Source organism: Lepidochelys olivacea, assembly GCF_965140295.1.
Source record: "Lepidochelys olivacea isolate rLepOli2 genome assembly, chromosome: 4".
Taxonomy (NCBI): Eukaryota; Metazoa; Chordata; order Testudines; family Cheloniidae; genus Lepidochelys; species Lepidochelys olivacea.
The window spans coordinates 63437436-63463226 of NC_140414.1; the positions used below are offsets into that span (position 1 = coordinate 63437436).

At 40.6% G+C, this 25791-nt stretch overlaps 1 protein-coding gene across 1 annotated transcript in view; it reads right to left on the reverse strand.

Moving 5' to 3' along the window:
- IQCM (IQ motif containing M) overlaps positions 1–25791 on the reverse strand; it is a gene marked incomplete at both ends in the record, with an annotated part of 194353 nt that overhangs the window by 14859 nt on the left and 153703 nt on the right. Inside the window, one exon of the mRNA XM_084625738.1 lies at positions 24531–24689. Within this exon, the coding sequence (XP_084481864.1) occupies positions 24531–24689 (159 nt within the window). The remainder of the gene's footprint in view (positions 1–24530; positions 24690–25791) is intronic.

Consider the following 25791-nt stretch of genomic DNA (forward strand, 5'->3'; position numbering starts at 1 on the left):
TCCTCACGTGTGCACACACCCCAAGGAGTTGATAGGTACTAGACACATGTCAACAGGTAAGAGGGGAGAGCAATCCTTCCCCAATGCCTCAGAGAGACTGCAGAGCTACTCCATCAAATCTGCATCCTTTATATAAGGTGAATGACCACAACATCTGCTTAGCCATACATCTCATAACCTTTGCCACAGTTCCTCTGGGCCATCACTCAAATGCCCATTGTGTACAGTCATCCAAGGAGCCGCAACAGAGCCAGGATTTTTATCACACAAGATCAGTGCAGTATTTGAGCACATTTGGAGTACAACCCAATCCCCCTACAAAACACCTTCTCCATAAAATTTGTTAAATGCCCTGAACAAGATTCTCCTCAGCTGTCCAACTTGTCAATGTTCCCCACGCACGCTGCCTATGATGTGAATATTAAGAATGTTTCCTGATTTTCTGTTTCACAAATGTGGTCATCCTACTCTCACTCGTACATGTAAATGTGGCTAGAGTGGTTGCTTGAATATATAACTTCAGTATTGTCTCTTTGGTTGACAAGTGCAGCATAGGTGGCCATGAATGAATGGGCTTTTTTGTATTCTGATCCAAAATTGATCATTAAATGGAACTGCATTTAAAATAGACTTTTCCTTCTCCTCTTCCCATTGCTACCCTGCTATAAAATACCCATGTGAGGGTATGGAGGATGAGGTAATCAACAGTGATGGGGAACATGGAGAGTTGGCTGAAGCAAGAACACAAGTGGATCCTGAGATTATTACATTTTAAATGAAAATTATTTTTTTCTAAATCCTGGTTCTCCTATTGGGGGTAAAAAAAAACAAGAAGAGGAACAGAGGGGTACCTCTCAGCCAGCAGCTGTAACAGGAAGTTGAAGGATGATAGTGGGTCAAAAAGGGCAGGCAAAAGAAGTGAGATCTGCAAAACATCTACAGAGAAACCCAGTCATAAGAGTAGGGGGAAAAGTGATCTGGCTGTAAGAATCACAGATGGACCACAGGCGCCTGGATAAAAAGCATTCAATCCTTGAGAAACTGCACCCAGGAGCCAGACTGGACCAATCCAAGATGCCAGTAAGTGCAAATGGGTTTCTGGAAGAAAAGAATTACCTATTGATTTAGGCTAGTTCCCAAGTCTGGAGACAGCATTAGAGGTCAGACTAGTTATAAAGATTTCTGTACATATTTTCGTGCATTTAAGAGGTATCTGGAAGATGGAGAAGTGGCAAATAACAACAACTTCTTCTTAACAGTTACTAATCAATAAATCAGATGGATTAACAACATGTTATACATAGGTATAACTTCCTAAAGGGAAAGGGAAACTTTAAATGCAGTTTCTTTGCTCTAACATGAGCTGGTGAAATCATACTTAAATTTTCTGGAAGGGAAAAAACTACCTGTTAACTGTACTGTTTTGGAGCTGCCAGTAGGACATCAGACATTATTGGGTAACCAATGGAAAATTATGTTTCTTTATGCAAAGAGAATTACTAGTGAAGATTGGCAAGTGCTGAAATTTTGCTACTCTGTGAGTAACTGCAGCATGTTATTCAAGACTAGAAGTATTTATGCAAATATGGCAACTACCTGAGATCATTCAAGGAAACAAATTAGACACAATAATAAGACCTGGCAACAATGGTTCTTCCTTACTTCATTTTCTGAGAGAAGTGAATGTCCATTCCCTTAGTCCTTGATCAAAAACTGTCTTCTCAGAGGTCTAGTCCTTTTTCCATAATGTAGTCAGTACTTTATTGATCTATGATTCTGATAAACCCAGAGCCTGCATGTAGCAATAAAAATAACTGCTAATGAACAGCTTTTTAAATTTCTACTAATAATGCATCATATCCACCAACCCAAATTGAGGCACCATCAAAGCCTGGAAAAATCAGGACCTGTGATGGAAAATATAAACCCCACACTGGGATAGAAGGTTTTAAGGAGCAGTTCTGGGCCCAGGTGGCTCTGCCTAGCCACATGTGCAGAGCCTACACAAAGAGGAGCTTAAAAGAGAGTCAAGACAGCTCAGAAGGCAGGCAATAACCAGAGGAGGAGGAGTCTCTATAGTTATAAAAGAAGGTCTTATGTCAAAATAGGCATACAGAACTTATGTTTTGAGAACAACACTGTTGAGATTCCTATGCAGAATAACAACACCTTTAAATAAATCTATAATGTTTACAACACATGTAAAAAACACAACAATCTAGAATTGGAAGAGTTAGTGAAGGGTAGCAAAGGCCTGTACATTATTTGTGGCGACCTTAATAGCCATAATGAATTATGGAGAAGCAGAAAACTGACTCTAAGGGCAAACACCTCGAATGGTTCATTGACATGCACAACCTGATATTTTTAAACACTGGGTTTAATTTGGTGGATGGAATCTTTTCATGTTTAGATCTGGAATTGCAACAAGTAATATAACAAGGAAATGCAGATGGAAAATCTATAAAGAAGATGGAATGAAAGGTGATCACTTTCCTATACTAATTATCGCAGTTAACTCACGCGATTAACTCAAAAAAATTAATTGAGATTAAAAAAATTAATCGGAATTAATTGCAGTTTTAATTGTACTGTTAAACAATAGAATACCAATTGACATTTATTAAATATTATGGATGTTTTTCTACATTTTCAAATATATTGATTTCAATTACAATACAGAATATAAAGTGTACAATGCTCAATTTATATTATTCTTATTGCAGATATTACCACTGTAAAAATGGTAAACAAAAGAAATAGTATTTTTCAGTTCACCTCATACAAGTACTGTGTGCAATATCTTTGTCACGAAAGCGCAACATACAAATGTAGAATTTTTTTGTTACATAACTGCACTCAAAACCAAAACAATGTAAAACTTTAGAGCCTACAAGTCCACTCCATCCTACTTCCTGTGCAGCCAATCTCTAAAACAAACAAGTTTGTTTACATTTGCAGGAGATAATACTGCCCACTTCTTAATTACAATGTCACCTGCAAGTGAGAACAGACATTCACATGGCACTTTAGCAGTTGGCATTGCAAGGTATTTACGTGCCATTTATGCTAAACATTCGTATGCCCCTTCATGCTTTGGCCACCATTCCAGAGGACATGCTTTCATGCTGATGATGCTCATTAAAAAAACCAATGCATTAATTAAATTTGTGACTGAACTCCTTGGTGGAGAATTGTATGTCTCCTGCTCTGTTTTACCCACATTCTGCCATATATTTCATGTTATAGCATATTGTTCATTTTAAGAACACTTTCACTGCAGATTTGACAAAATGCAAAAAAGGTACCAATGTGAGATTTCTAAAGATGTCTAGAGCACTCAACCCAACGTTTAAGAATCTGAAGTGCCTTCCAAAATCTGAGAGGGCTGGATTATGGAGCATGCTTTCAGAAGTCTTAAAAGGGCAACACTCCAATGTGGAAACTACGGAAACCTAACCATTAAAAAAAAGAAAATCAACCTTCTACTGGTGGCATCTGACTCAGATGATGAAAAGGGACATGCATTGGTCGGCACTGCTTTGGATTGTCATTGAGCAGAACCCATCATCAGCGTGGACGCTTGTCCTCTGGAATGGTGGTTGAAGCATGAAGGGACATAACAATCTTTAGCGCATCTGGCAAGTAAATATATTGCAACGCCAGTTAAAACAGTGCCACGTGAATGCCTGTTCTCACTTTCATGTGATACTGTAAACAAGAAGCAGGCAGCATTATCATCTGCAAATGTAAACAAACTTGTCTGTCTGAGCAACTGGCTGAACATGAAGTAGGACTGAGTGGACTTGTAGGCTCTAAAGTTTTACATTGTTTTGTTTTTGAATGCAGTTATTTGTTTTACATAATTCTACATTTGCAAATTCAACTTTCATGATGAAGAGTTTGCACTACAGTACTTGTATTAAGTGAATTGAAATACTGTTTCTTTTTTACAATGCAAATATTTGTAATAAAAAAAATAAACTGAACATTGTACACTTTGTATTCTGTGTTATAACTGAAATCAATATATTTGGAAATGTGGAAAACATCCAAAGATATTTATATAAATGGTATTCTATTATTGTTTAACAGCGCGATTAATTGCGGTTAATTATTTTAAGAGTAAGTGTGATAAGTATCTAAGTACCAATTTCATAAGTGATAATTTAGAGGAATTTCATGGTAATATAATAAAGGAAGCTGTAGCGGCAGCCAACCTAGCTATAAAATATTGAATTTCCACAAACTCAGAAATCCAGTTCCCTGGTGAAATGAAGAATGCAAATCAGCAATTAAAGAAAGAAATACAGCAGACAAACAAGCAAAAAATACAATGAATAGCAAGGACTTAATGAACTATAAAATATGTAAAGCAGTGGCACAAGGACTATTAATAAAGCAAAAACAGATTTGGAGAAAGTAAAGTGGGAAAATTACTTAACAAGTTGGTCTTCAAGTCACCAGAGCTTGATGAAATACATCCTAGGCTGCTCAAGGAGCTGACTGAGGAGGTATCTGAGCCATTAGTGATTATCTTCCAAAAGTCATGGAAGACAGGAGAGATTCTAGAGGACTGGAAAAGGGCAAATATAGCACCCATCTAAAAAAAGGGAAATAAGGACAACCCGGAAAATTTATAGACTAGTCAGCTTAACTTCAGTACCCAGAAAGACAATAGAGTAAATAATTAAGCAATCAATTTGCAAACACCTAGAAGATAATAAGGTGATAAGTAACAGTCAGCATGGATTTGTCAAGAACAAATCATGTCAAAGAAACCTAATAGCTTTCTTTGAATGGGTAACATGCCTTGTGGATGGGGAGCGGGAATGGTAAATGTGGTATAGCTTGACTTTAGTAAGGCTTTTGACACTATCTCACATGACCTTCTCAAACAAACTAGGGAAATACGTGGACCTACTATAAAGTCGGCGGGTAACTGATTGGAAAACAGTTCCTAGAGAGTTATCAGTAGTTCACAGTCAAGCTGGAAGGCCATAATGAGTGGGATCCCGCAGGGATTAGTTCTGGGTCCAGTTCTGTTCAATATCTTCATCAATGATTTAGATAATGGCATAGAGAGTATATTTATAAAGTTTGCGGATGATACCAAGTTGGGAGGTGTTGCAAGTGCTTTGAATAATAGGATTAAAATTCAAAATGATCTGGACAAACTGGAGAAAGGTCTGAAGTAAACAGAATGAAAATCAATATGGACAAATGCAAAGTACTTCACTTAGGAAGAAAATATCAGTTGCCCACATACAAAATGGGAAATGACTGCCTAGGAAGGAGTACTGCAGAAAGAGATCTGGGGGCATAGTGGATCACAAAAAAAAGCAAACATCATTCTGGGCTATATTAGCAGGAGTCTTGTAAGCAAGACATGAGACATAATTCTTCCACTCTACTCCACACCGATTAGGCCTCAACTACAGTATTATGTCCAGTTCTGGGTGCAACATTTCAGGAAAGATGTGGAAAAATTGGAGAAAGTACAAGAAGAGCAACAAAAAATTATTAAAGGTCTAGAAAACATGACCTGTGAGGGAAGATTGGGTTTGTTTAGTCTGGAGAAGAGAAGACTGAGAGGGGACATAAGTTTTAAAGTACATAAAAGGTTGTTACAAGGAGAAGGGAGAAAAATTGTTCTCCTTAACCTCTGAGGATAGAACAAGAAGGAATGGGCTTAGATTGTAGGAAGGGTGGTTTAGGTTGGACATTAAGAAAAACTTTGTAACTGACAGGGTGGTTAAAAACTGGAATAAATTGCACAGGGATGTTGTGGAATCTCCATCACTGGAGATTTTTAAGAGCAGGTTAGACAAACACCTGTCAGGGATGGTCTAGATAATACTTAGTCCTGCCATGGGTGCAAGGGCTGGCCTAGATGACCTCTTGCAGTCCCTTCCAGTTCTACAATTCTATGAAAATGAACAAAGATTCCAGGGACTCAGAAATATATAAACTAGTTAAAAGACTGAATGGGATACAGCGTAAAAACAAAATTTATACCTAGACTTATAGTAAATGATAAAGTTTAAAGTTCTAATTTAGGAAAAATTGGAAATTATAGCAAAAGCATTCCAAAAAGTTAGTAGCGATACAAACTGCTACTTCGTTGAATATTTATAAAAATTACTAATGACACCCAGCAGAGGACTGGGTGTCATTAGTTATCAGCACTACATTGCTTAACATCATGATTAATAATCTCCTGAAGAGTGTATGGGCAGGAATAGGTATTACCCTATGTGTGGATGACTGTGCTATACAGGTCAAACAGACTTAAGATAGCGGTGGAAAGAACCAATGAGGTACTGGGGGGAGGGGAGGGGAGAATTGAAATTGATAAGATGCTTGGGGATTTAAGATCTCACTTTGTGAAACAAAACAGAATAATCTTCACAAAATGAAAGATTGGGGAAGAATGGAACATATCTCTATGCACAAAAAATTCAGGTCGTTCACAATTTTATATTTTTAGGAGTTAGATAACAAACTAACTTGGAACGGTCATATAGAAAATATCAAGACTAAATGTAAAGATCATAGAATCATAGGACTGGAAGGGACTTCAAGAGGTCATCTAATCCAGTCCCCAGATATGATGAATCTGCTGAAAAATATTGCTGGGAACAATTGAGGTACAGATAAGAACACACTGATGACGCTGTATAGGACACTTAATAAGATGACCAGTTATAGATTATGGCTATCACGCCTTCAATTTGGCTTCTAAATCATCATTTTAAAAAATAGAGACAAATCAAACCCAGCCTCTGCAAATCACATGTGGTGCAAGCATAACAACACCATTATGTGTGATGCAGGTAGCTACCAGAAAATGTAAGGATGAAATTGTTAGAGTTAACCTTTTGGGCTAAGGTTAATGGGCTAAGGTTACTAGTAAAGATAAGAGTACTACACAAATATACGCGTATTGTTGAGAATTAAGTAGACAAGATGTAACTGAATGCCACAAACTCCCATATGCTAACAAGGTTAAAAGGGGGTAAAATACTTGAATGAAAAGGAAGATATTAAAATCTTTAGTAATGGGAAATCAAACTATAGCTGGACTGTTGTCTCACCAGTTGTGGATTGTGGAATTATACAATAAAACAAAGGTAACAGCAGGATCATCAAAAATGATTAATAAAATTTATGAGTTTATATATGGCAATGTTGACCCCATTTACCATATCTATACAGACAGATCTAAAGATGACAACATGGGTAGAGTGGGAATGGTCTTCTGGTATCCCTGAATCTGGAATAAGAAAATAAGTAAAACTATTCAATTTTGTGACTATTATCATGGCTGAATTGGTGGGCATACTGTTGGCACTGACCTGAGTAAGGGATGTATGCCCAACTACAGCTGCTATCCTATCTGACTCTTTAGCTGGTATAATGAAGATCAGAAAGGGAACATCAGAAAGCAGGAATAAATTAATTACATATTGTGATTAACGATTAAGTATACATTTACTAATAGTGTGGATTTCTGGCACGTCGGGATACCTGGCTATGAATTAGCAGATAAAGCAACAAAAAATGCCTTAAAAATGAGGAAGTTGATATAAAGATTCCTCTGAGTACCCATAACTTCAAAAGTTTGGTTAAGAGAGAACTTAAGCAGGAATGCAAGAAATATGGACCAAAAAGAGTAAAAAGGATGAAGGCTCTATGAAATATGTCCTAAACTTGAAAATAACATTATACTGCACAGCTAAGACAGAAGAAGTGAAATAGGTATATTTAGAGTGCTAAGAGGTCACTGTGGCTTGAACGGTAATTTGTATCTATCAAACGCATACAAAGATGGAAGAAAAGGAGTACTTGTGGGACCTTAGAGACTAACAAATTTATTTGAGCATAAGCTTTCGTGAGCTACAGCTCACTTCGTCAGATGCATTCAGTGGATCCGATGAAGTGAGCTGTAGCTCACGAAAGCTTATGCTCAAATAAATCTGTTAGTCTCTAAGGTGCCACAAGTACTCCTTTTCTTTTTGCGAATACAGACTAACACGGCTGCTACTCTGAAACCTGTCATTATACAAAGATGGGTTATGCAAAATGCAAAATTAAAGAAACAGTTGAGTATCTGCTCTGGCAATGCAGGGAGAATTATACAGAAAGAAGGAAAGGAGAACTTGTGGCACCTTAGAGACTAACCAATTTATTAGAGCATAAGCTTTCGTGAGCTACAGCTCACTTCCTCAGATGCATATCGTGGAAACTGCAGCAGGCTTTATATATACACAGAGAATATGAAACAATACCTATTCCCACCCCACTGTCCTGCTGGTAATAGCTTATCTAAAGTGATTTCCAGCACAAATCCAGGTTTTCTCACCCTCCACCCCCCCACACAAATTCACTCTCCTGCTGGTGATAGCCCATCCAAAGTGACAACTCTTTACACAATGTGCATGACAATCAAGCTGGGCTATTTCCTGCATAAATCCAGGTTCTCACATCCCCCCCACCCCCATACACACACAAACTCACTCTCCTGCTGGTAATAGCTCATCCAAACTGACCACTCTTCAAGTTAAAATCCAAGTTAAACCAGAACATCTGGGGGGGGGGTGTAGGAAAAAACAAGAGGAAACAGGCTACCTTGCATAATGACTTAGCCACTCCAAGTCTCTATTTAAGCCTAAATTAATAGTATCCAATTTGCAAATGAATTCCAATTCAGCAGTTTCTCGCTGGAGTCTGGATTTGAAGTTTTTTTGTTTTAAGATAGCGACCTTCATGTCTGTGATCGCGTGACCAGAGAGATTGAAGTGTTCTCCGACTGGTTTATGAATGTTATAATTCTTGACATCTGATTTGTGTCCATTTATTCTTTTACGTAGAGACTGTCCAGTTTGACCAATGTACATGGCAGAGGGGCATTGCTGGCACATGATGGCATATATCACATTGGTGGATGTGCAGGTGAACGAGCCTCTGATAGTGTGGCTGATGTTATTAGGCCCTGTGATGGTGTCCCCTGAATAGATATGTGGGCACAGTTGGCAACGGGCTTTGTTGCAAGGATAAGTTCCTGGGTTAGTGGTTCTGTTGTGTGGTATGTGGTTGTTGGTGAGTATTTGCTTCAGGTTGCGGGGCTGTCTGTAGGCAAGGACTGGCCTGTCTCCCAAGATTTGTGAGAGTGTTGGGTCATCCTTTAGGATAGGTTGTAGATCCTTAATAATGCGTTGGAGGGGTTTTAGTTGGGGGCTGAAGGTGACGGCTAGTGGCGTTCTGTTATTTTCTTTGTTAGGCCTGTCCTGTAGTAGGTAACTTCTGGGAACTCTTCTGGCTCTATCAATCTGTTTCTTTACTTCTGCAGGTGGGTATTGTAGTTGTAAGAAAGCTTGACAGAGATCTTGTAGGTGTTTGTCTCTGTCTGAGGGGTTGGAGCAAATGCGGTTGTATCGCAGAGCTTGGCTGTAGACGATGGATCGTGTGGTGTGGTCAGGGTGAAAGCTGGAGGCATGCAGGTAGGAATAGCGGTCAGTAGGTTTCCGGTATAGGGTGGTGTTTATGTGACCATTGTTTATTAGCACTGTAGTGTCCAGGAAGTGTTTCTACAAGCCATTACCCTCTGATCCCACTGAGAGTTACCAAAAGCAACTACAGCATTTGCTCAAGAAACTTCCTGAAAAAGCACAAGATCAAATCCGCACAGACAGACCCCTGGAACCCCGACCTGGGATATTCTATCTACTACCCAAGGTCCATAAACCTGGAAATCCTGGGCGCCCCATCATCTCAGGCATTGGCACCCTGACAGCAGGATTGTCTGGCTATGTAGACTCCCTCCTCAGGCCCTACGCTACCAGCACTCCCAGCTACCTTCGAGACACCACTGACTTCCTGAGGAAACTACAATCCATCGGTGATCTTCCTGATAACACCATCCTGGCCACTATGGATGTAGAAGCCCTCTACACCAACATTCCACACAAAGATGGACTACAAGCCGTCAAGAACACTATCCCCGATAATGTCACGGCTAACCTGGTGGCTGAACTTTGTGACTTTGTCCTTACCCATAACTACTTCACATTTGGGGACAATGTATACCTTCAGATCAGCGGCACTGCTATGGGTACCCGCATGGCCCCACAGTATGCCAACATTTTTATGGCTGATTTAGAACAACGCTTCCTCAGCTCTCGTCCCCTAAAGCCCCTACTCTACTTGCGCTATATTGATGACATCTTCATCATCTGGACCCATGGAAAAGAAGCCCTTGAGGAATTCCACCATGATTTCAACAATTTCCATCCCACCACCAACCTCAGCCTGGTCCAGTCCACAAGAGATCCACTTCCTGGACACTACAGTGCTAATAAACAATGGTCACATAAACACCACCCTATACCGGAAACCTACTGACCGCTATTCCTACCTGCATGCCTCCAGCTTTCACCCTGACCACACCACACGATCCATCGTCTACAGCCAAGCTCTGCGATACAACCGCATTTGCTCCAACCCCTCAGACAGAGACAAACACCTACAAGATCTCTGTCAAGCTTTCTTACAACTACAATACCCACCTGCAGAAGTAAAGAAACAGATTGATAGAGCCAGAAGAGTTCCCAGAAGTTACCTACTACAGGACAGGCCTAACAAAGAAAATAACAGAACGCCACTAGCCGTCACCTTCAGCCCCCAACTAAAACCCCTCCAACGCATTATTAAGGATCTACAACCTATCCTAAAGGATGACCCAACACTCTCACAAATCTTGGGAGACAGGCCAGTCCTTGCCTACAGACAGCCCCGCAACCTGAAGCAAATACTCACCAACAACCACATACCACACAACAGAACCACTAACCCAGGAACTTATCCTTGCAACAAAGCCCGTTGCCAACTGTGCCCACATATCTATTCAGGGGACACCATCACAGGGCCTAATAACATCAGCCACACTATCAGAGGCTCGTTCACCTGCACATCCACCAATGTGATATATGCCATCATGTGCCAGCAATGCCCCTCTGCCATGTACATTGGTCAAACTGGACAGTCTCTACGTAAAAGAATAAATGGACACAAATCAGATGTCAAGAATTATAACATTCATAAACCAGTCGGAGAACACTTCAATCTCTCTGGTCACGCGATCACAGACATGAAGGTCGCTATCTTAAAACAAAAAAACTTCAAATCCAGACTCCAGCGAGAAACTGCTGAATTGGAATTCATTTGCAAATTGGATACTATTAATTTAGGCTTAAATAGAGACTTGGAGTGGCTAAGTCATTATGCAAGGTAGCCTGTTTCCTCTTGTTTTTTCCTACACCCCCCCCCCCAGATGTTCTGGTTTAACTTGGATTTTAACTTGAAGAGTGGTCAGTTTGGATGAGCTATTACCAGCAGGAGAGTGAGTTTGTGTGTGTATGGGGGTGGGGGGGATGTGAGAACCTGGATTTATGCAGGAAATAGCCCAGCTTGATTGTCATGCACATTGTGTAAAGAGTTGTCACTTTGGATGGGCTATCACCAGCAGGAGAGTGAATTTGTGTGGGGGGGTGGAGGGTGAGAAAACCTGGATTTGTGCTGGAAATCACTTTAGATAAGCTATTACCAGCAGGACAGTGGGGTGGGAATAGGTATTGTTTCATATTCTCTGTGTATATATAAAGCCTGCTGCAGTTTCCACGATATGCATCTGAGGAAGTGAGCTGTAGCTCACGAAAGCTTATGCTCTAATAAATTGGTTAGTCTCTAAGGTGCCACAAGTCCTCCTTTTCTTTTTGCGAATACAGACTAACACGGCTGCTACTCTGAAACCTGACAGAAAGAAGGATTATTTATGTAGAATTGAGCTGTCTCCAAAAGAAAGAATATAGTCTGAAAGGATTGGTGAAAATGCCAGGAAAGTGGGGTAGTATTAAAAAAATACATTACCGTGCTTTTTTAAGGATAAAGGACAGGGTGAGAGGCTATAGATTTCGATTATGCAAAAACTGTGATAGGTGGTGGTCATAGCCTTACATGCTGAATTTATGGCTGCAGTGCCATAAAGTGACAGGAAAAGAAAAAGAAAGAAGGGGGTCAGACAGGATAGGAGGTGCAAACTACCTTGGGAACTCCTGAGTAAGCGTACAGCTGGAGTCCAGGCTGCAAGTGGCATCTGCCAGAGGCTTAGAGGAGGAACTAGCCTTTACCTAGCAATAGGGAACCTTTCGTGCCATCTTCTTGTGGATCATCTGCAAGGCTTTTGACCACACCCTAGACTGGAAAGGTCAGTAGTACCAAGTGACTCAGGGAGGCAGCCCTGAAGCACTTCTAGATGTTTGACATTGCTGCCTTTCATAGGGTCCTGGGCTGGAGCCTGGTTGTGAGGGAGGGCCCGGGTTCCCCTACTAGCCCCACCTTCCACAATGGGGCATATGTCCCTTCCTCCCAAGAGGTAAGGGGGATAGTGACATTGTAAGCCCCAAGACAAGAGCACGCAACCCACAGAGACCTGGATGTGGGCTGAAGACTCTTTTGTGCAGGACATTGGACTTTTATATTTTGATGGATTCTGTTAATCTTTGAGAAGGGGGTGGCAGACTCAATTGGTGACCTGGCCAGAGGGCCAAGTGCTGGAACAATTTGTATAGTGGGGGTACTGAGAGTCATCGAACCAAACTATAAACACTGCATTTAATGGAAACCACTTCAAACCAAGGAGTGCAGTAGCACCCCTAGCACCCTCATTTCCAGTACCTGTGCGTTTGTTTTGAATGAAACTCCATTTTTTGGTGAATAAACTATATTGCCATATTCCTATGCTATTAGAAAATACATATATATATATACATTTTGCTTTATTACTTTGAAAATATTTGCACTGAATTTGTGAATCCAGGGATGGAAATCCCCTTCTCCTCCCCAGCCATTCCCATTTGTTACTGCTTGGTGAAATCTAATTATAGAACATACCACCAATTGGTGGTGTCTGCCCTGTTTTTGGCAGTCTGCTCCGAGGTAGGCACACACAGACATGAGCCACACCAGGCAGTGTGACAGTTATGTAATCAACTTTGTATATTTTTCTTGTTTTTCTTAAATGTTAGAGAAATACCAGTATAAACATAACTGGAAAAACTACCATGCTAGCTAGTTAAATCAGACAAGCCTAATGTAAGTAATATATAGTAATAGAATAATAAATAGAAAGTATGTTTCAAAGAACAAGAAAATAAAGCTTAAGAAATTTACAGTTTCCTAAAATGTTTTTAGAAATGTATTGTATCAGTTGTTTTCATATTCAAACGACTGCAAGTATGAATCACAGATTTGACATTATTGAGTTTCTTGACTGCAAGCATGAAGCTGTTCTTCTGGTTCATTAGTCAATAAAGAATTGTCCCAGAAAAAAAAATCCAAGTCTTGCATCTGTTAAAATTATAAATAATTACTATCACAAGGGCACCAAGACAGTGTGTTCAAGTAAGGTATTAAAAACCAAATATTTTCATTTTAAACTTTTAGCGGTCTTGCTTGGATCTGCCATTTTTAATATCTTTCTCTATGGACCCAATACTACAATCTCATCTGGGTGCATGGACCTTTGTGCTTACCTGGATCAGACTTATGTAATTCCAACAGACTTTCATCAGAAAATGTTGGTTTGTCAAGCATGAAATTACTTGTAGAGGAACAGGAAGCATGAGACGGTATCTACACAGTATTTTGGAGCGAGCAGCCCAGCCCAGCCCCATCCCTAGGCTTCAGTGTCCAAACTCCAGCCTAAGCCTCAATTTCAGTCCTAGCTATATAGCTATTTTTAGAGCACTAGTACAAGCCCTACTAACCCAAGTCTGTCAGCCTAAATTGGGAGGCTTCCTCCAAAATGCTGTGTACACACACCCTGGACTCCACTCATGGCTCCACCAGGGTTTTCAGGGCTTCCAGGATCCCTAATAATAGAATCATAGAATATCAGGGTTGGAAGGGACCTCAGGAGGTCATCTAGTCCAACCCCCTGCTCAAGGCAGGACCAGTCCCCAATTAAATCATCCCAGCCAGGGCTTTGTCAAGCCTGACCTTAAAAATATCTAAGGAAGGAGATTCCACCACCTCCCTAGGTAACCCATTCCAGTGTTTCACCACCCTCCTAGTGAAAAAGTTTTTCCTAATATCTAACTGAAACCTCCCCCACTGCAAGTTGAGACCATTACTCCTTGTTCTGTCACCAGCTACCACTGAGAACAGTCTAGATCCATCCTCTTTGGAATCCCCTTTCAGGTCGTTGAAAGCAGCTATCAAATCCCCCCTCATTCTTCTCTTCTGCAGACTACACAATCCCAGTTCCCTCAGCCTCTCCTCATAAGTCATGTGTTCCAGTCCCCTAATCATTTTTGTTGCCCTCTGCTGGACTCTTTCCAATTTATCCACATCCTTCTTGTAGTGTGGGGCCCAAAACTGGACACAGTACTCCAGATGAGGCCTCACCAATGTCGAATAGAGGGGAACGATCACGTCCTTCAATCTGCTGGCAATGCCCCTACATATACAACCCAAAATGCCATTGGCCTTCTTGGCAACAAGGGCACACTGTTGACTCATATCCAGCTTCTCGTCCACTGTAACTGCTGCCGAGCCATTTGGTCTCTAGTCTGTAGCGGTGCATGGGATTCTTCTGTCCTAAGTGCAGGACTCTGCACTTGTCCTTGTTGAACCTCATCAGATTTCTTTTGGCCCAATCCTCTAATTTGTCCCCAACCCCCCAGTTTAGTGTCATCTGCAAACTTGCAGAGAGTGCAATCCACACCATCCTCCAGATCATTAATGAAAATATTGAACAAAACTGGCCCGAGGACCGATCCTTGGGGCACTCCACTTGATACTGGCTGCCAACTAGACATGGAGCCATTGATCACTACCCATTGAGCCCGACAATCTAGCCAACTTTCTATCCACCTTATAGTCCATTCATCCAGCCCATACTTCTTTAACTTGCAGGCAAGAATACTGTGGGAGACTGTGTCAAAAGCTTTGCTAAAGTCAAGGAACAACACGTCCACTGCTTTCCCCTCATCCACAGAGCCAGTTATCTCATCATAGAAGGCAATTAGATTAGTCAGGTATGACTGGCCCTTGGTGAATCCATGCGGACTGTTCTTGATCACTTTCTTCTCCTCTAAGTGCTTCAGAATTGATTCCTTGAGGACCTGCTCCATGATTTTTCCAGGGACTGAGGTGAGGCTGACTGGCCTGTAGTTCCCAGGATCCTCTTTCTTCCCTTTTTTAAAGATGGGCGCTACATTAGCCTTTTCCCAGTTGTCTGGGACTTCCCCGATCAGCATGAGTTTTCAAAGATAATGGCCAATGGCTCTGCAATCACATCCGCCAACTCCTTTAGCACTCTCGGATGCAGCACATCCGGCCCCATGGACTTGTGCTCGTCCAGCATTTCTAAATAGTCCCGAACCACTTCTTTCTCCACAGAGGGCTGGTCACCTCCTCCCCATGCTGTGCTGCCCAGTGCAGTAGTCTGGGAGCTGACCTTGTTTGTGAAGACAGAGGCAAAAAAAGCATTGAGCACATTAGCTTTTTCCACGTCCTCTGTCACTAGGTTGCCTCCCTCATTCAGTAAGGGCCCACACTACCCTTGACTTTCTTCTTGTTGCTAACATACCTGAAGAAACCCTTCTTGTTACTCTTAACATCGCTTGCTAGCTGCAACTCCAGGTGTGATTTGGCCTTCCTGATTTCACTCCTACATGCCCGAGCAATATTTTTATACTCTTTCCTGGTCATTTGTCCAATCTTCCACTTCTTGTAAGCTTCTTTTTTTGTGTTTAAGATCAGCAAGGATTTCACTGTTAAGCCAAGCTGGTCACCTGCCATATTTACTATTCTTTCTACACATCAGGATGGTTTGTCCCTGTAACCTCAATAAGGATTCTTTAAAATACAGCCAGCTCTCCTGGACTCTTTTCCCCCTCATGTTATTCTCCCAGGGGATCCTGCCCATCAATTCCCTGAGGGAGTCAAAGTCTGCTTTTCTGAAGTCCAGGGTTCGTATTCTGCTGCTCTCCTTTCTTCCCTGTGTCAGGATTCTGAACTCGACCATGTCATGGTCACTGCCTCCCAGGTTCCCATCCACTTTAGCTTCCCCTACTAATTCTTCCCGGTTTGTGAGCAGCAGGTCAAGAAGAGCTCTGCCCCTAGTTGGTTCCTCCAGCACTTGCACCAGGAAATTGTCCCCTACACTTTCCAAAAACTTCCTGGATTGTCTGTGCACCGCTGTATTGCTCTCCCAGCAGATATCAGGGTGATTGAAGTCTCCCATGAGAACCAGGCCTGTGATCTAGTAACTTCTGTGAGTTGCTGGAAGAAAGCCTCGTCCACCTCATCCCCGTGGTCCAGTGGTCTATAGCAGACTCCCACCACGACATCACCCTTGTTGCTTACACTTCTAAACTTAATCCAGACACACTCAGGTTTTTCTGCAGTTTCATACTTGAGCTCTGAGCAGTCATACTCATTACATACAATGCAACTCCCCCACCTTTTCTGCCCTGCCTGTCCTTCCTGAGCAGTTTATATCCATCCATGACAGTACTCCAGTCATGTGAGTTATCCCACCAAGTCTCTGTTATTCCAATCACATCATAAATCCTTGACTGTGCCAGGACTTCCAGTTCTCCCTGCTTGTTTCCCAGGCTTCTTGCATTTGTGTATAGGCACTTGAGATAACTCACTGATCGTCCCTCTTTCTCAGTATGAGGTAGGAGCCCTGCCCTCTCGCGTGCTCCTGCTCGTGCTTCTTCCCGGTATCTCACTTCCCCATTTACCTCAGGGCTTTGGTCTCCTTCCCCCAGTGAACTTAGTTTAAAGCCCTCCTAACTAGGTTAGCCAGCCTTCTTGCGAAGATGCTCTTCCCTCTCTTCGTTAGTTGGAGCCCGTCTCTGCCTAGCACTCCTCCTTCTTGGAACACTCCCATGGTCAAAGAATCCAAAGCCTTCTCTCTGACACCACCTGTGTAGCCATTCGTTGACTTCCACGATTCGACGGTCTCTACCCAGGCCTTTTCCTTCCACAGGGAGGATGGACGAGAAGACCACTTGCGCCTCAAACTCCTTTATCCTTCTTCCCAGAGCCACGTAGTCTGCAGTGATCCACTCAAGGTCATTCTTGGCAGTATTCGTGCCCACGTGGAGAAACAGGAAGGGGTAGCGATCCGAGGGCTTGATGACTCTCGGCAGTCTCTCTGTCACATCGTGAATCCTAGCTCCTGGCAAGCAGCAGACTTCTCGGTTTTCCCGGTTGGGGCGGCAGATAGATGCCTCAGTCCCCCTGAGGAGACAGTCCCTGACAACCACCACCTGCCTCCTTCTCCTGGGAGCGGTGGTCGTGGAACCCCCAACCCTAGGACAATGCATCTCATGCCTTCCAATCGGCGGAGTCTCCTTCTGTTCCTTCCCTCAGACGTATCATCTAGTCCACTCTCCGCATTAGTACCTGTGGAGAGAACATGAAGATGCAGGCAAGCTGTGGCTCTCAAAGTTGAGGCTCTCAGCTCTGCCATTTTGGTGTTTTGAAGTTTCCTAAATGAAATTTGTCAGAATCTCCAGTTCAGAAGAAATGTCTACAAAATTTAAACTCAGTCTGAATCATCAAAACCATATTTTGAAATGTCTAAATTTCCCATGCACAGGAAATTCCCAATCTGAGTCAGCTCTATTCCCAACAGAATCTCAAACTATATATCTCTGTTGTGGGAATCCCATAGTTTAAGTATTCAATATTGTATGTATGGTATAGGGACTATGCACATAATAGAGTGTAATGATTCCTTTGAGACAATTATGGTCTACTGTGTTGAACTCTACTGTACAATTATGGTCTTGTGCTGAACTCAAGACTTCAATTGCACCCACTACGGTCAGGGCTGACTATATTTTTTCATTTGCACATACCTTTTTTTTTTACATACTTCTTTAATTAGATTGAGTAAATAATATTTGTAAAATGACTTACTACATATTTAAATAAAACAATTTAGCTTGATTAATCCCAAAGACTATGTTTTTCCTTTAAATTTACAAGTATCAGAGGGGTAGCTGTATTAGTCTGGATCTGTAAAAGCGGCAGAGAGTCCTGTGGCACCTTATAGACTAACAGACGTATTGGAGCATAAGCTTTCGTGGGCGAATACCCACTTCGTCAGATGCATCTGACGAAGTGGTTATTCACCCATCTGCATCTGACAAAGTGGGTATTCACCCACAAAAGCTTATGCTCCAGTACATCTGTTAGTCTATAAAGTACCACAGGACTTTGCCGCCTTTAAATTTACAGTTTTTAATACAGGAAAAAAGGAAATACATGAACACAAAAATGTACTGAGAACATTAGAGGGCTGACAAACTGATCCAGAATAAGATTTTCTAAAGTGTTTAAGTGACTTGGGAGATAAAGTCCCATTTACAAAAGAGATTTAGGCACTTAGGGACACATTTTAAAGGTATTTATGTACTTAAAGATTCAGATGGGCACCTAATGAGATTTTCAAAAGTGCCTACTTGCCTAACTCACATTGATTTCCATGTGAGCTAGGCACCTAGGGTTGGAGCTGCATAAATGGGTCATTTGACCCAGTTTAGAACTGAGTGAAATTTTTTCAGTAAATAGCAAATGCATTAGTTACAGTAATGCATTTTGGGGGGCATTGAAATCATTTGTGAATTCTAATCAAATTGGCTAATAGTTATGGCCAAAAAAAGAAAAAAAAATCAAAAATGCCCATTTAAAATGGGGATCAAAACCTTTTGTTCAACCCAGACAAAAGTTTTTTTGGTTTTTCATTTTGGCTAATCAAAAATCAATTATTTGCTCAGCTCTAGCCAGGTCTCCCACATCCTAGGATGACCCTTCGGAGTCAATGTCCCGTTAATTTTCAGTGAGATTTAGGCTACTACAGGCTGAGAAATTTTTGAAACTTAGGCAATTTGAAAAATTTACCTGCAGTCCTTAACCTACTCCTCTGTGCATAGGAAATATAGTACAATGCTAACCTGCCCATTATTTTGAGACTTTTCATGTAACTACTGTGTGTATTCTATATTTTCTGCTGATACATAACTGCATTCATTTTAACATTTCTTATGAACTACTTATTCAGCATAAATCTGAAATGATATGTATTGTTCAAGATCTGTGACAAAAACATGTCATTTGCAAGCATTTTTAATGAATGGGACTCAGTAAATATACTTAATTAATGGGACATTTTGATTAATTTTTATGTATTAGATTGTTCAGTGGATGAATTTCACTCTGTAGACAATTTATTGAAAACAGGAGGCTGTTCGAAACACATCATTAGAAGCTTTTATTCCAAACTGACACTATGTAGAGTTTTCCTTGTTAGCTCTATAATATCTACTTCTTTTATTTTTGAGGCTACACCATGTAAATTAAATCATGCTGTTAAACAGCTCAGTAATCAAGATAGTAATATCAAAGCTAAAATAAAGAGGTAATCTATACTACATATATACATTCAAACAACATCTGAAATATCCCCCTCTTCTCTTGTTCTTATTCAGAATGGTCAGAGCTGTTCCCTTATTTTATAAGTGTTTTAACCCTCCCATTTTGTCCCCTGTGTTGCTGAACGCCCTCCATTTATTCTTTTCTTTTGAAATTTCATGAATACCTTTCTAATTCCATTATGTTTGCAGTATACTACTGCACAACAGTACAGTTCCCCAAGTCAGTGACAGAGGGTACACATGGAACCATTTGTTAGAATACCATTATAATATTAAAGGGAAGATTACGGTGATTTCCCACCTTCTGATGGAGTCATCCCCCTCCCTACCTCACTGAATTCTGCTACTAAATCATCCTTGAAATCCTTAAATCATCCCCCATGAAATAATTACTGAAGTGCAAAGTGTTCATGCTTGGAATGCACCAAGGGCCTGATCCAAGTTCTCATTGAAGTCAATGGAAAGACTTTGGACCAGAACACAAAATGTTTGTTTTGTAAATTAATTTTCCAGGAAAGGCTTTACCCCCCAACCCCCAAAAAAATCTTCCTCAACTCTTCCCTCCACATTCAAGTTATACATGCTAAACACTGTGCTATGCTGTCAATATATTTTATATTTTTCAAGAAAAAAATATACGTATTTCCAGCAAGTACAGTGACTCTAGGATTGTTTGCTCTGATGTGTTGCCTGCTTGCTTGGTTATTATATTGAGAAAATGGCTTTGTTCCAGTGTAAAAATAATTATATAGGTTTCCTAGTCATAGACCTCACTTCTCTGCAAACATACATACCACTGGTTCAAGGATTTTGTCACAAGGAAAGGAAAATTGCAATGGGAACCCCTTATTAAGTGATTGGCAGCATATCATTGTTCCATAGGGCTTTTGGAGAAAAGGATGCTTAATAAATATAATTATTACTTATTATTAATCCCATCTAAATACAAACTGAGGTTAATTGCTGACACATCAAAAAAGTTTACTAATAATACTACTACTGATTAGTATTTCCATGGATAGTTCTTCATCTGCCCATCTCAAAGTGCTTTACAAAAGTGGGTATATAACATTATCCTTATTTTACAAATGGGAAAACAGGCACAGAGAGTTGAAGTGATTTGGCCAAGGTGACACAGCAAGTCAGTGTGAATAAAACCTAGATCTCCTGTCCTAGCTTAATTGATCTATCAATTGAAATACACTGGATCTCCCCCCACCACTCCGTGTAGGGAGTAGTTTAGGGCAGAATGACCCAAATGCATGTGCTTAATACTACAGGAGCTGGTAGTGAGAGCAAATTTTCATTCTCTCACAGGACTCCTTTTGTAGCATGGTAGTCCTTACAAACCCTACCAGCTTCCATGGGGAGATTAGAGGAATATGGAATATGAGATTATGGAATATGGGAACCAAATCAGCCCAGAAACCCCATTTCCAGAAATATACAGACCTAACTGGGAACACCAACCATCGCCCCCTGCATCCAAGACCAAGAAAAAAAAAGAAAATGAAGGTGAGTAATATTGTTTATTTAGTTAGCCACTCTCTCACTTTCAAGTGGCCTTTATTTACATAAAAGGATCGTTTTGGCCCTGTGAAAAATTAATACAATTTCCTTAGAAAAGATTGCTTTTAAATCTTTATTGTATATTAAATTATTTCTGCAATGTTTATTCATCTTGAGAGAAAAGTAATTACTTTTGAGAAAACAATATAATTAGTTTTGCTAATGTTTAATAGTGTTCTTAGTTAAGTTATTCTATTGATTTGTCCCAACAAGATAATCGATAATTCACCCCCACCAAGGTGGCCTTCCTCAGATCCTAGAGAGAAAACCAGAAGTTCAAAGAATTCTAACCTTAAGTGCATCTCTACCTTGAGAACTGATTCTAAAAATGGCATTGCTTAATTCCATGTTTATGGTGTCCAAGTGATTTCTTTATCAAATCTGCCCAGTTCACAATTAAAGACTAAAGGTTTTATTAATTAAAATTAATATAAATGATTGCTGGTCCTGCAAAGAACGCGGAAGATAAGCATTAAGCTTCATTTTCTGGCTCATACATTGCCAGTGATAAAAATTCTAAAATCAAAACATAGCTATCACTCACTAGATAAGGGGAGAGTAGAGGGGATTTATCAGACTCTTTAATCAGAAAAGTAATCAGATATAACTCTGAATATGCAAGATAGCAAATACATTGAGCTGGAAAAGTCACTATACAAAAATAGCACATTCTAAGTAGAATTGCATATTTTCTGCCATTTTCCAATGCAAAAATTCAATGAAGGTCACTCGTCCTTAACAAAAGAGATGTTGAAACATTACCAATAGGAAATGGCGGGGGGAGGGGGGAATATCAGTTAATATAAATGAAGAAGCTTTATGGAATGGCCTCCCAAAAACATGCCATATAGATCAATGAGATGAATAAAGCTACTGTACTCTGAAAATACAGAGAGGTTCTCAAACTTTTGTACTGGGGACCCCTTTCACACAGAAAGCCTCTGAGTGTGACCCCCCCTTATAAATTAAAAACACTTTTATATATTTAACACCATTATAAATGCTGGAGGCAAAGCAGGGCTTGGGGTGGAGGCTGACAGCTCATGACCCCCCATGTAATAACCTCAAAACCCCGAGGGGTCACGACCCCCAGTTTGAGAACCCCTGCTTTAAAAAGTCCATTTCTGTTTATTTAAATCGCATGAATCTTTACTTCCTGTAAACCAGCAGATAACTGCTACTCAATTATCTGATGAAAGTTCAACACATCTCAGAAGCCACAGAAACAGAATCAATAGTAAAAAGAGTTATGTCTGGATTCTGTACCAGTTTTTATGAGTATACACACACACAATAAATTTCCAGGGCTATTTTTCCTAAAATGTTTATAGGAAGGGGAGTCACTGAGCTACAGAAAGTCCTCCTTTAATAGACTAATCTCTTTTCAAGGCTACTGCTGCCTCTTACTTGTCAACTGGTTTAATGACCATGGTAACTCAAAAAGATGCAATATGCCGGTCACTTAGAAAAAAACTATAAAGGCTTTCAGAAGTAGCCTTTACTATATACAACATAATCTCATTTGAAGATCCACTTTTGTCTTCTCTTCTATATAATGTAGATAAGAACGATAATCCAAATTCAACACACTAATGTTCTATCAAAGATCTAAATAAGCATTTTAGAAGTGAAGTTATTGGCTAGAAAATCAATCAACTCATGGACAAGCATTTAAATACTACAGATGCTGGCAGGTTTAATTACCCTAACAAAAAAGGCCCCAATCCACAGTTGGCGTAAATTGACCTAGCTCTGCTGAAGTCAATGGAGCTATGACAATTTACATCAGCTAAAAATCTGGCCAAATCAAAAGATCAGGCATCACTTTATAGCAATAATTCAAGCATATTTAAAAACAGTGCTAGTTTATGCGTTTGGTGCAGAAACAGCGATGCATCTACAGGTTAAAAAGAATCCTCTCACAATTTGTTTTCAGCAACAAGCTTGTAACTGTTAATTGTCATGCAATATCATCCTATGAAAATAGTCATATAATAAATGGAATTCAGTTTTAATAAAGACCTTGTAACTTAAGGCATGGCTGAGATATGAAGCATATAAAGCATGAAAATAATAGGATTATGTCTGCATCACTTTGGCTGTCAGTGGGAACACTGTTGTAATAAGGCAGTTATAAAAAAAGGAAGTGTGTATTGTTAAAATGTCAAGGCTCATTGCAACTTAGTTTCAGTTCAACTTTTTGTTGTTTCAATGCACCACCAGACAATGGGATGTTGGTTGGAAAGGAGAGGAGCGACTCCCACCCATGTCCATTTACTTCTCCTCCAATCTTCTGCTTTAAATGTGTTATTTTAAAAGGCCCAACCGTGCAGCAGCATACAATCTTCTTTCTGTGCCCTTAATTTCAGCTCCTCTGTGCAACATACTTGCTGTCCACTTCAGGCCAAATCTTGGAAATGGGCTCACAGCCTAATTAATAAGCTCAGGAAATTTCTCATAAAGCGTGTGGGAGGGAATGGCAAGATATTCAGCACTAACATGCAGTTTCCAACAGATAGTTGGGCTGCTGCTGCATGATGCACTATGAGAAAAGGCAATAGCAGATGTGAGCCATGTGGAATTTTAGCTTTGTGGATTCTCACTCAGAGCCAAAACTACAAATGCTTTGTACAGGGGATCTCCACAGGGGATGAGTAAAGGAAGACTTCCTCCTTCCCAGGCTTCAGAGTACCAGCAAAAATTCTCTGAAACTGCTACTATACTCCATAGTCAGTAAAAAAGATTGCTCTTTTTGCCTTTGCAATTCCTTTTCCCCTGCTAGGGGTTTCAGCCAATGCATTCACATACCCACAAATTGAAGAGCTGCAGTCACATCCCCCCTCAGGCCCACTCCTCTGCTGTCATGGAAAGCCACCACCCTGCTCTGAGGCACGCTAAGCCCTTTTGGTTGACTTTGCAATGGTATTGTGGCGTTACCACAGCAGCCAGGCATCTCTGTCCCCATAAACACAATGCTAGCAGACGCCAAAGATACCCATTCTACTTCTTCTCCCTTCCCAACATTCCATTGTGGAGAGATGCTACACAGCTGTACTCCATGGTGTGCAGAGATCCTCTGTATGGGTTCTCTACTGTCTGACCCACCCAGAGGTAGAAATATGGCATTTTTACTGATAAGGGTCTCACATAGATGCACAGGCACACTATAGATTGGTCCTTCGTAATGTTAGACCTATTAAAATCATTACCAAAATGCTGAGTAAATATATTTGGTAGCAGGTTCTCCTATAAGCCAGCACTTTTAACTCAAAATGTTGACATCACTTCTATCAAATATTTGGTTTATTTAGAAAGTTTATATCTATTATTCAGCATTTCTATAGAGATATAGCCTACACACAACTTATACCACATATTGCTGAAGCAAAATACCCTCATCCACCTGACTATATTCATAGCCTAATATGGCTTTTAAAATTTTACCTAAATATATGTATCCATCTTCTCCATCCACTATAGGTTGCACCCAGGTTGACCTCACAGGAACTACAGTACTCTGCTTTGCACCAGCAGGAGGATATAGTGTGAAAGCCATTTCGAGTGCTTGATGCTGCTTGATGGTTGTTACTTCAGAAGGGTGACCTGGGAACAAATAAACAGCATTCATATAGTGCCCTACAACTACACTTCAAATACTGAGGTGTATCCTTTCTTTTGATACATGTATGCAATTCACATTAACATTAATGGTAGTTGCACATGGATATTTGGCTTCAGCACACACTTCGGGATTGTTTCATACCCTAAATTGGACTCCTGAGCCTGTGCAGGCTGAACCATTGAAGTACCATAGGCTACGCAGTTAATGCATGTGATTTCACAATCATTGTAAAGGTGTATAATTTGGATAGCTTCACCTTATGATGATCTTGGCCATTAAGCATTATATAGCACAATGTTAGGATTCTTCATAGGGATATTTTATTAGTAGTATTCGAATAATTAAACTGGTATTATATACAGAAGCTTATTCCGTAATGATGCTCACTAGTAGATAGTACGATTGAATATGTTTCCTCACACAATACTAATTTTCAGGACTGAGATTTTCAAAGGGGTTGAACATCTCTGAGGGTTGGGTGCATAACTCCCTTTGACCCCTTTGAAAGTCCCAGGCTAGATGCTTTCTATGAATTGGTCATGAACAGCACTACCTCAAGCTTCAGCCTGTAAATTATTTGAGAAAATGAAAGATAAGCTACAACTTCAAGCAAGCAGTCAGTCTCTTCAATGATTTAAAATGGGCAGTTGCTGACAAGATATGGTAAGAACAAAATGAAATAACACTGACATCAAAAAGACCAACAGTATTTGGTCCTATAACGGTCTCATACAAGTTCTTCTGTTGAAGTCAATAGGCATGGGCACTTTTAATGGGGTGGCCCCCACCTCTTTCAAGTACCCCCTGGTTGAGTGTGTGTGCCTGCCTCAATCAGTTTTTCCTCAATTTCTAGGCTCCTGGTGCCCCACCGGCTGCTGCACTTGTCAGGCAGATCTTTGGTGACTCAGCCCTCTGGCCGAGTCTCACACAGTTCTTGTGAAAACAAACAAACCCATTCTAGGGTATAAGTCCAGAATGTCCTGCAGCCCTCCCTGGCTCAGTCCTTTAGCAGTCCAACTTGGCCCATTGATTTTGGTGTAAGGGAGGTCAAGGGTGTTCTGGGGGTTCAGAAGGGATGTCATC